The sequence below is a fragment of the Cyprinus carpio genome, chromosome A15, assembly GCF_018340385.1.
Source record: "Cyprinus carpio isolate SPL01 chromosome A15, ASM1834038v1, whole genome shotgun sequence".
NCBI classification, from domain to species: domain Eukaryota; kingdom Metazoa; phylum Chordata; class Actinopteri; order Cypriniformes; family Cyprinidae; genus Cyprinus; species Cyprinus carpio.
The window spans coordinates 16,181,141-16,193,495 of record NC_056586.1 but is presented as its reverse complement, the minus strand read 5'-3'; the positions used below and the strand labels follow the sequence as shown (position 1 = coordinate 16,193,495).

Genomic DNA, 12,355 nt, shown 5'->3' with positions numbered 1-12,355 from the left:
TCTCTAACCCTTAAGGCCACGACTTCCCCACGAGTGTATATGACTTAAAGGGATAGTCCATCCCAAAATGAAAATTTTGTCATTAATCACTTACCCCCATGTCGTTCCAAACCCATAAAAGCTTCGTTCATCTTCAGAACACAATTTAATATATTTTGGATGAAAACCGGGAGGCTTGTGACTGTCCCATAGACTGCCAAGTAAATTACACTGTCAAGGTCCAGAAAAGAATTAAAAGCATCGTCAGAATACTCCATCTGCCATCAGTAGATCAACCATAATGTTATGAAGCGATAAGAATACTTTTTTGTACATGAAGAAAACTAAAATAATGACTTTATTCAACAATTCCTGTCCTCTGTCTCTCCCCACATCAGCGTAGCGCCATTTTGGAGAATTTTTTTTTTTACCGCTCACTTCAACTGAGGAAATTAAAGTGATAGTTCACCCAAAAATGAAAATTCTGTCATCATTTACTCACCCTCATGTCGTTCTAAACCTGGATTGCTGGTAATCAAACAGTTGGCGGTTCCCATTGACTTCCATAGTATTTCTTTTCCTACTATGAAAGTCAATGGGAACCACCAACTGTTTAATTACCAATCTTCAAAATATCTTCTTTTATGTTCAACATAAGAAACAACTCATACAGGTTTGGAACAACATGAGGGTGAGTAAATGATGACAGAATTTTCATTTTTGGGTGTACTATCCCTTTAACAAGCTACGAAAATCGTCTTCGGCCCTTGTGTCCACAATAGTGCGTCAGACATTTGGTTTCTAAAACCATATCGATTATTCCACGTGCATTAAATGACCCGAGAAAACCCATAATACAATAACAGGTTTATTATCACTCCTTTCACGTGTAGTGGAGTATATAGGGGAATAGTAAACAGTTAAATGAGGGGGAGCGATTCCAGACATTCTGGCACGAGACAAACCACCAAACACTCACGCTTTGCTCACGTACAGTACTAGGGTAGAAAAAAATAAAAAAAAAAATAAAAATAACAATTCATTTAAAATAAATTAAGTGAAAACACATACTTTTGGTTCGAGTTATACAAACAGAGAACAGTCCATATGTTAATTAAATATTCTTGGAACGCCGCTCGGCCAATCAAATACGAGGACTGGGACTAAACGTTCTATAATTCAGCTGTACTTCAACTCAGTTTATTGTAATACATGACGCGCCTAAGCTTAATGTAAGACTGCAAAGAAGCACTAGAGATGCATGAATGAGCTGGGATGTGCAGTGGAGAGTTCCTCAGAGCATCGATGTTTCTCCAGCAGTCGCATCATTGCCCTGGTGCTAAAGGAGCCGCTTCCTGCCGTCTGTCATCGCGATGATGAGGATGATGCCGTTCAGCAGACGCAGGACGCACGAGCACTCTTGTGCCAACTAAAACGTCGGGATCACTTTAATCGATCGTGACATTGTGGGATACAACAATTGTACGCTGGCCAAGATAACGAAGGATTGAAATCTGAAATTTCTCGCGAAACCTCTCCCGTTATTCTGGGGCAGTCTCCCTTTGAGATGCGTATTGATCTTTTTTAAAGATGTCGTCATCCTATATGTTCATGGGTCGGTTCTTTGAAGGGCAGAGATGTGGAAGTGAAGGAGCACCTTCATTCTCTTCATTATAACGCCTCATTTCTTGGATACCAATATAAGCCACGCTAATGGAAAATTCGGTGAGTGCTGGATAATATGTGCAGTGTTATCAAAGGCTTTTATGGCCATGTTATATGGGAAAGAGTGACTAATCAGGAGCTTACTTATTACATTTAAATGTTTTACAATGGGATGTAGCAGTAGCTATTACACAACGTGTCTGTTTCACATCAGTTTTACATCTGTGGGTGTTTATAATAAGCACAATAACGCTGAGAAGTTTCGTTTAACATTTTATCACTTAAGATCACGCTAAAATAAAAAGGAATCCATAAAAATACAAAAATGTTTTAAATGATATTGTGAAAATCATAAAATTAATATAATTTGTTAAAAAAAAAAAAAAAAAAAGTACAGATATCTAAAATGTGTTTAACACCAAAATAATTGGTTTTATTCAAGTAAAAAATATTATTTATTATGAATGAATCAATGTGACTCACACCAACGAATTGTCAACAGAACTACGCAAAAATGACGTTTTTTTTAAAGATAAATTCTTTGATCTTTGATGTAAAATTCTTAAATTTAAAGAATTTATCCAAACAAATTCTCTATTGAGTCATACTGTTACCTATAAAATTAAATTGCTTCAACTCACATGTGATTATTTGTTTAACCGACTTGGGCCTAGAATAATATAATAGGGTTATTGGAATATATTATTAGATACTGTAAAATAAAATAAAATAAATAAAATAAAACAAACAAATATATAAATAAATAAAAGCAGAATTGTTGCACCACAATTTATAATTTTAGTAATATTTAGTAATAGTAATATTACATTTATGTACCAAATGAGAAGGTTCCCATAGTTTACAGCATTAGATGATTTTTTCCCATTTTTTTCCCACTGAGATTTTTCCTAGAAAAACTGACGTGCACCTGAAATATTTACACATTTATCAAAATCAGATTACATTTTATGATACCATATACCGTAAAACTGTGATATTTTCTGAGATGGTTATCATACAGTGAAAATATTTTATCACATGTATAGATCAGTGGTTGAAATGGTATAATATTTTCACTGTATGATAACCATCTCAGAAAATATCACAATATTATGATCATAATTCACACAAGGTATTTTTTCATAAGAACTTGTCTTCATGAATGATAGCATTCATAAATAATGAACAGGTTAAGCAAATAAGCTACTTTCTAGTGTTCTTTCTTGCTAACTAACAAACTATGAACATCGGTCATCTTTCCTGAGGTACATATAACATTAAGTCTTTTATTAAATGTTTTATTCATACCTTAACTGAAACTGTAGCGGGTTGATGCATGGAAGAGGAGAGGCAGGATCCAAATGCTAGCAGTGTGAGGTTTAATAAAACAAGAGGTAATCCATCCAGGGCACAAATAGGAAACAAGAACACAGGAAGAACAAGGCAAAGGAAAACACGCTACAACATAGCAAAGACAACAACTGACAAAGACTAAGGCCAACACGGGGGTATATATACACACAGGTTAACAAGATAACAAAGGGATGGAGCTAATCTATTACCTAGACATCTAACAAGGGGGAACAATGGAGACCAACGGTTATATACTGTAAATATCCCTGTGTTTCGTTTGGTGAAGGGCTCACAGGTGGTCTCGCTGGAGCAGCAGGTGGAGAGTGTGGAGAGGAGCATTGTGTTCCTTAGACAGGAGCAGCTGTCTCTGCTGCATGGACTACATCTGGAGATCCTGTCCCTCCAGAAACGCTGTACAGGTTTGTGTCATGACCATTCACAGTCACCTGCATTTGAATTTTGAGTAGTTGCACACACATTAAACAACGCACATAATTGAATTTAGAAGCATTTCATTTATCATAAATCACATCTATTTGGATGTCATTCCAAATATAATGTTAGCACGCAATTTAATTGTGTTGCCATGCCCTAGATGCACAGATCCAGTGCAGAGGAGAGCAGGGTTATGTTGCTCTTGTTGGTGGCACAGGCTCCACAGAGAGAACCATGGGTCAATATCTTCCTGTCAGTGCAGGGTTTGTGTTTTCCCTCTCAGTAATATAGGACATGGCCTTTCTACCTGAACATCGCTGGAAATGTGCTGAGCCAGCTAGCGCAGAAAAACCAGCACACTGCATATTCATCTATTTGCTCTTTTGCCCTGTAGAGCAACCAGTCATGCTACAGGAAATCATTTTTTTGTTTGCAACCCTTTGACATATTCTTATTTGACATAAGAAAACAGCATTTATTTGAAAGAACATTTTTGCATCATTATAAGTATATTTAATGTCAGTTTTGATCAATTGAATGCATAATTGCTAAATAAAAGTATTAATTTCTTTAAAAAAAAATTCTGCCCCCAAACTTTTGAATGGTATGGTAAATTATATTGTTTAATTTAAATGAATTGGCTTTGTTATTGCTTTATTTTACTTTTTATTGCTTTTACCTCCGTAATCTGACCCATGTCCAAATGAAATATAAAATGTAAGGCGGGACATTTTATGCACTAAACAATTAATTGAATCATATAAATGCTGAATCGAATCAGTACTAATTTAGAACTTATGGCATGATCTATAATGATTCTGGAATGTATCATTTTTAAAATGTAAAAAAAAAAAAAAACTCAGAAATAAGAGTGTATCTGTGTGTTACTTACAGAACTTACACAGGAACTCAACATGAAGCCCCCAGGCAGGAGTGAAGCAGGTGAGCACTGTTGCTGTCCAAAAAATGTTGTTTCATTTTCATGTGTTTGTGAATGGAGTTTTTGTATTTTTAGCACAGGTGTTCAGTTGAGTGCACGGCAACAAGAACAACAGCTGTAGGTCTGTTTAATACAACAGCATCTAGTATTAAGGTTATATGCAGGTAGATATTGATATTTGTTACTATATCACATTTGAAAGACTTTGGCAAACATGAAAACATATTGACTCTGATAATAAATAAAATTATCCACTAGACACTTCTTTCGTTGTAACAATTCCATATAATCAGCTAAATTCTAGTGATTAAATTCAATGCAAAAATAGTGTTTTTAATGACCATGTCTTATTAATGTAATAATAATTTATCTAAAATGCAAACCAATCGTACATTAAGAGGCCACACAATGTACAAGCAGGAGACGACTTCTCTCCGTACTGCAGGTCATCCCTCTCTCCTCCAGCCTGACGCAGCCTCATCCTCCCACAAATTGATCCTGCCTGCATTTTTGTCTACTCTTGCCACACGTTCCCAGTGGGGGTGTCCAATTGCAGCTTGTTTTTTGCTGAGACAAAGTTGGGCAAGGAGACAGAGAGGAATAGCACAAGAAAACTGAGAATAGGAAAGAAAATTATTAGTCATTTGTATCTTTTTGTACAAATGACTAATAATTTAGTAATCATGGAATAAATACCTTTATTTTAATGTCTTCTCTACTGCAACAAAGCTGTGGCCTTATTGCAAAGTTTCCAGAATCAAGGTTGTTAGAGTGATATTTCTGTATTTCTGATATTTGTGTAACGTATATTTAATCTCATGTTGATAAAGTTCCCAGAATTCTGCAATGTCTATTTTAAAATCATATAACGTAATGAATTAGGTCTCTGCATTATTCCAGAGATGGCTCTAGGATAACTGGAGAATTAGCCTACTTCTAATTTGGCCAAAGAAAACTTGTGCATTTTGAAAATGTTTGTTAAAGGTGCTAAAAGTCATAAACAAAAAACTAAAAAGAAGTCAATATTTTACTTTTTACAGGCAGCATTTTGTGTGTACGGTTCTAATTTTGGTTAAAAAAAACCCCGAATGGACACAAAAGTACACGGACCCAGTGATTTACTTATGTCGCCACCTACTGACCTAACAATGTATCCTACAGTCACTGTAAAATACACATTGCCAGTGCACGTAATAATAGTAAGTTCAGAACGCGGATACACAGACAAATGTGAAAGAGTGAAAGATTTAATGCTGAAAAAATAAATAAAATAATTTTATTTCTCACGGAGAGGAAAAATAAACTCCTGAAGTAATTCTGCGGTGCATCAAAAATAGAAACAGGGCGTGTTAACTGATGCTGCGTTGTGACTACCGAAGCCTGTTTACAATGTAATACTTCTTTGCTGTGAATGATTATTCATCTGAGATCAAACATCAGCATGTTGTGGATGTGTTAGTTTAGTCTTCAAAGAAACCCAAAGGAAAAAACACTGTTTGATGATGGAAATGATTTAATAATTTACAAGCATATTGCTTGCACAATGTGAATATTAAATGAACAATAGTTTTCTTTTTTGGATGTCTGTCACTTCTTATCTGCATAAATGCCTTTGTCAACTGATTGTTGTCGACGTCTCAGTTTCATTACACATTCTATTAAAGAGTTTTGAGGCAGCAAAAAGTGAACTCAATGAGGAACAGTGGCGAGATCAGATTTAGGGATCAGATAACACAGCATTTTCTGTAGTCACATCATGAGTTCATCTCAGTCTGGATGCATGGGGTGGGACTAATAGGCTGGCTGTGAAATCAGGACAATCTGGATAAACTGATGTGCTAGTATAGTGCAATAAAATAGAAGAAAAAAAAACACAAGCGAGACAAAAAATAGGGAAAGATGTTGAGCTCACAGCAAAAGGTGATCAGGTTCATGTGGATCAGGTGTAGAATGTCTGACACTGATTCCAATAACTCATTTTTGGTTTACTTATCCTGTCATTTTATCTGAAAGATATTACATTAATGTGAGGATAAAGACGCCTTCAACTGGAAAATCCCTGTTTTATCCTTCATTTGTTTATTTATAGTTAAATGACATCAAACTAATTCTATGACACATTTTCTCACTCATAATTTACAGTATATAGTGTCAGATACATGGAATTTACAGTAATATGAGTGACATAAGATTTGTTAATAGTGCAGTATACTTTTACTTTTATCAATTTAGCACAAACCTTTTTCCAAGGTGACTTTCTAAAGAGAATAAAATGATTTACTTCACATTTGCTCTATGCTTTGAGGGCACAGTAGTCAAGCACGCTTAGGGAGGTCTTGTCCTAGACATTTAATGTGTCTGATAACCCTGAACAGATGGCACAGCATGCCAGTAGCCAGACCAGAGTTGGGATTAGTTGATTTGGATTTGGTCAGTGAGTCCCGTAATCCTTGGGCACAGAAGAGCCTTTTGTCTACTTTCCTCTCCCACATCCACTTACCTTTAAGATCGCAGATTATTTAGGAATTTGGTTTTAAGGTTAAATCTGATTTTATACTGAGGGCTTGTTCATATTATCCATGCCTGTTTCAAATCACAAGGTAGTGTATACATGATACTTCTGAGTCTTCACTTTTTTTTGGTTTATGTTTACGCTGCATGTAAAACATGGGCTAAACTCTACATGTGAATTACAGGGGGTTTGATTCCCCTGCTTAAGGCTTTCATGTCAGGAAATATACACTAAACAGAGAATATATGAATCCAGAAACAACTTTTTGGAGTATTGATGACGAATGGAACAGTCCTGCTTTGTCTTACAGATGGCGATAGAGACGGACAAGCACACACCTCAACAATGGTACCCGCAGGTAAATAGTAACTTGAGATATCGTCGAGAACAGACATAGGAGTACCGGGAATCTTCACAGGTAAGTGCAGAGTATATGTTGGTGAGTGTTTATTTGTTTAAGGAAACAATTTGGTAAGGGCTGAGGTGTTTGCTTTAATAGTGTGCTGATGACATTGTAATTGTTGACAGGTGCGGGTAGTTAATGTTCGGGTGATTGTGAGCACTGGGTAGTGGAGGTGAGAGAGTCTGGTCGATCTGTGACATTACCCCCCTCTCCATGATCCGCTCCAGCGGACCGAGGACCCCGACGTCATGGTGGCCGACCCCATACTCGAGGAGCTGGACGATGAGGATGTTGTTGATGGAATTCTGTGAGAAGAGCCGGATCTAGAATGTCATCTCGAGGTACCCAGCATCTTTCCTCTGGGCCATAATTCTCCCAGTCAACCAGATATTCCAAATGGCCACCATGGGGTCGGGAGTCCAGAATTTCCTTGACGGGATCCTCGCTGATCTGAGGCGCAGGGGGCTCGTCACTGGGGCCAGGCTCTGTGGAAGAAGCAGATTCAGGTGGATGGTAAGGTTTTATCAGGGAGACATGAAAGAATGGATGAATCTTATACTATTAGGGGAGCTTGAGTTCATATGTGACAGGATTATTGGAATGGACCAATGTATTTGTGACTTAGCTTACGACAAGGTGGGCGCAGACTAATGGTACCTCCGATGGTTCACTTGACCACAGGAACAACAGGGGCTGGTTGCCAAGTATACACTGGAATGGTGTAAGGCCGTTGAAGGTTGTCATCAATTTACACATTCGCAAATTGTTTCAGGAAGTGCCGGAGTACCTTGTTCATGAAATTCTGGAATACAATGGGGCTGTTGATCAGGCCATACAGCATAACCCGGTTTCATAGTGTCCAGCTGGAGTAATAAAGGCAGCCTTCCACTCGTCCTCCTCATGTATCCGAATGAGGTTATAGGTGCTTCGGAGCTCCAACTTGGTGTAAATGGAGGCACCCCAAAGTTGCTCCAAAGCAGCTGGGATGAGGGGAAGAGGATATTGGAACTTTGGGGTGATCTTGTTGAGTGCCCGGTAGTCAATGTTAAGCTTCAAGCCTCCATCCTTTTTGCCACAAAGAAGAAACTGGAAGCAGCAGGAGAAGTGGAAGGACATATGTGACCTTGCATGAGAGCCTCGTCTATGTATCCCTCCATGGCCTTCTGTTCGGGTATGGATAGGGGATAGACACATCCACGGGGTACTGACTCACCTGGTTCCAGGTCGATGGCACAGTCCCATGGTCGATGAGGTGGTAACTTGGTGGTTTGCTTCAGGTAGAAGACATCTGCGAATGGGGCATAACAGGTAGGGATATCCACGGATTGTTTATCTACTGGACTCTCAGTGGACGTGGTGTTCACAGGGACAATCAAGGGTGACTGAAGAAGTCATGGGAAACAGGTAGGAAAGCATGTTGGACCATACACAGGTTCAAAAATGTAAGAGTTTTTAAAAGTACATATTCCAAATGTTTTAATCACACATATCACACATGTTTGTATTTTCAGCAATTTACTTTACATTTGCTCTATGCTTTGTGGGCACAGTAGTCAGGGAGGTCTTGTCCTAGACATTTAATGTGTCTGATAACCCTGAACAAATAAATTAATACTTTTATTCAGCACGAGTGCATTAAATTAATCAAAAGTGACAGTAAAGACGTTTATAATGTTACAAGATTTCCATTTAAAATAAATGTTGTTCTTTTGATCTTAATATGCATCACAGAATCCTGATGAAGAAAAAAAAGTATCAGTTTCCACAAAAATATTAAGCAGCACAACTGTTTTCAATATTAATAATAAAAACAATAAATGTTTGGAGTAATGATGCTGAACATTCAGCTTGGCCATCACAGGAATAAATTACATTTTAAAATATATTAAAATAAAAAACAGTTACTATTTCACAATATTACTTTGTGTGAATAATAGACCACTTTCAAAAACATGTACAAATCTTACAGACAGTATTTAATGAACAGTTCAACAATGTATTTAAAGTTACAAGTGAAGTTTACAAGTCAAATTGTTGTAGAATAAACTTGACAAAATGGTCATAAAACATTGATTACAGATCACAAGTATGTCACAATATTTTAATATAATTTAAAAAAAAAGTATGTTTATAAAATATGATATATTGTATTATACTCCAATATATTTGTACAATAAATTATTGATACAATATAATATACTTTTATTCAGAATGTCTTACATCACATTTTATTACAATAAACGTTTCTGTTCTATATGTCTTCCAGAGGTGAAGGAGGAAGAGGAGCAGCTGGAAGCCCGTTGTCAGGAGGTGGAGGGGCATCTGCAGGAGCAGCAGCAGATCCAGAGTGATCTCCGATGGGAGCTGAGTCAGAAGTCCGTCCTAGTGGGTACTTTCCGCACCAGTCTGAAGGAAAAGGAGCGCCGTTTCCTGGAGGAATTAAAACACCGCAGCCACAGGACCACTGTGCTCAACACCGAGCTGCAGAAGCAGACAGAGGCGGCTGCGTACCTGTCCTTCCAGCTGCATTCAGCCAAGCAGAAACTCCATCAGCAGAGGCAGCAGCAGCACAGAAGGCCGGCCCAGTCTGGGCGACGGAGCTCAAGCCGGCCTTCCTCGCACATCCACACCGAACGCGCCAGGGAGTGCGTGCCGCGCGAGAGGGTGATGGGCCCCGAGGAGCCTATGGCTATGCCTGACCCCGCCGTCTTCTTCTACCCCTACAGACACAGATCCCGGCTCCGCCCACCACACAGACATGCCCTGCAGGAGGCGGAGGGGGAGGAGTCAGAGGAGCTCGATCAGGGAGCTTCTGTGAGCAGACTGGCAACAACAGTAGCTAAAGCCACCGCGACCACTGCATCCACCACAGAGAACAACGCTGAATGAGCGTTTCTTTTACAGTTCAACCTGCTTGTTTTTATGATATTTCAACCTGAATTGCACCTTGAGCCCCTTGGGAGAACCTTTGCATTGTGACAGTGACAGAAATGTTTATATTTGCAATACGGTTTGCTTTTTTTACAGTTTGCACATGCAGTGATTATTAGACTGAGAAGGGATTTTTGCTTACGTTCTTGTTGAACCAAAATCGACTCATGTTTATGTTACTGTAAAGCATTTTTATAATCAAAAATTACCCTGAGGGCCTCAATACATGAACATTAAGTGCTTCATAAGGCCTGTTTTATGCGTCCTGTATCTGAGGTGTGTAGTTTGTTCTCTTGCTGTATTAACAGGTTACAGCATTCACACTGACATTTGTGCTGCTCATACATTAACTGCTGTTCTTTTTATACTATACAACTGTCTGTTGTCGCTGATATCATTTCTATTCAAAATACATTTCACTCTGCAAGAGACAGGTATAGATAGGGGACAGATATGGTAACCTAGTGTAATGAGTTATTGAAATAGAAAAAAATGTAGGGCGGGGACTTGGTTCTAGTGGTCAGTTGCTGATTGGATTTTAAAATGTGGGCGTTGCACTCAAAAATAAATGCAAGCTTGCAGTCAGTTTTGGATAGGCGGCATTTAAATGGATGAAATGAATGGAGAAGTCTGTCGTTTTCAAAAAAAAAAATCATAAGAAAAATCATTCACACTATAACATGCATTTACAAAAAAAAAAAAAAAAAAGAAAATAAAAAAAAAAAAATACCAAGAGATGATTTTTCTTTATCTGATACTTATTCATCTTAATATCTCTTGGACATCTGCACACCACTGGGATTGTGTATTTGAAAATTCAAGGATGGAGATTGTCACTTCTAACATCGATCGGATTTTGGCAATCTCAACAAGATCCCATTAGAAAAGGGAACTGATTTGCATTTTGTGCGTGTAAATGCAATCGGAACCCTGATCACACTGGACACACACTCAAATGAAGGTGTAAATGCAATTTAGTTTAGATCCGGATACGAAACATGTTCATGCCAGATCACACAGCACAAAACATATTTAAAATGCAGGATGAATATTTTTACTGACACAATATTTAGCAGTATAGCCATTTATAAAGCATCATAATAATGTTTTTTATGTATAAAAGATGTCTGGCATTGTTTATGTTCAGTGAATCTGAATCAGAACAGTTACACTTCAAAGGTATTTTTGTTTCATGCAAATTACCGTTTGTATGTAAATGCAGTCACCTCTTCATTTAAAGTAATAATACTCAATTGCACACTTCCAATAACCATTTCAAATGTTTTAGTCTTAATTAAAAGTTACCCAGAAATCACTTTTCGAGCTGCCGAAGTGCTGTCAGTGTGAAAGCACGACACTGCTGTTTACTTGCTGCAGACTCAGGATGTGCATAACAGGCTGAAGTCAGTGTCCTTGTGAACTTGTTACTGCTGAGTATTGTTTTACTGGTTTATTTTATTTTTTGTTGTCGTTTTTAAATCTGTGTGCCCTTATTGAGGAATAGCTCATCTCAGATATTTCTGAATGATCAGGTTGTCTGTCTGGTGTCACCATAAGTGCACTCTTTCAGCCCTCCAGATATGATGGAGATTTTATCACCTAAATACTCATTTAGTCAGATGAGATCTATACAGCCTGAATCATTTGCTCAAGTGCTTTATCTGGTGTACAGTGTGTTTATGTGTGGGCTTGTTGATTAGAAGAGAGTGGGTTCAAGGGTCAACGCACCATTGTTCTGCCATCATTAATTGAGCCAGTGATGCCCAAAGGACGGATTAGTTTTAAGATGCTTATGCTGTAATGCTTTAGTCTGATGTTGCAGATAACATGTTTGCATATGTGCCATTAGAATCAGAATGCTGTTTGTTTTATAATTCTATGTGGCCAGGTATGTGTGCATATACCTTGAGCTTTAGTGATTTGATGACTAATAGCAATGTGATACATATTGCAAACATATTAAGTGTTTGAATAGCAAAAGCTTACCTTTCTTGACAACTAACAGACACGTTTAAAGGAATAGTTCTCTCAAAAATGAAAATTTGCTGATATTGTTCTCAACCTCAGGCCATCCAAGATGTAGATTGTTTCTTCATCAAAACAGATTTGGAGAAATTTAGCATTACATCACTTTCAA

At 37.8% G+C, this 12,355-nt stretch overlaps 1 protein-coding gene across 2 annotated transcripts; it reads left to right on the top strand.

Moving 5' to 3' along the window:
* The first annotated feature begins 1,174 nt into the window (after positions 1 to 1,174).
* Positions 1,175 to 12,355, top strand: LOC109057132 (coiled-coil domain-containing protein 92-like). 2 transcript variants are annotated; one of them, XM_019074344.2, is made up of 5 exons: positions 1,175 to 1,704; positions 3,284 to 3,416; positions 4,327 to 4,374; positions 7,195 to 7,242; positions 9,554 to 12,355. In XM_019074344.2, the coding sequence occupies exons 1-5, from the start codon at positions 1,693 to 1,695 to the stop codon at positions 10,174 to 10,176; spliced, it is 864 nt and encodes a 287-aa protein (XP_018929889.2). In that variant the 5' UTR covers positions 1,175 to 1,692; the 3' UTR covers positions 10,177 to 12,355. The 2 variants fall into 2 exon arrangements, with proteins under 2 accessions (XP_018929889.2, XP_042627163.1); XM_042771229.1 differs by lacking the exon at positions 7,195 to 7,242 and having other exon boundaries at positions 1,176 to 1,704.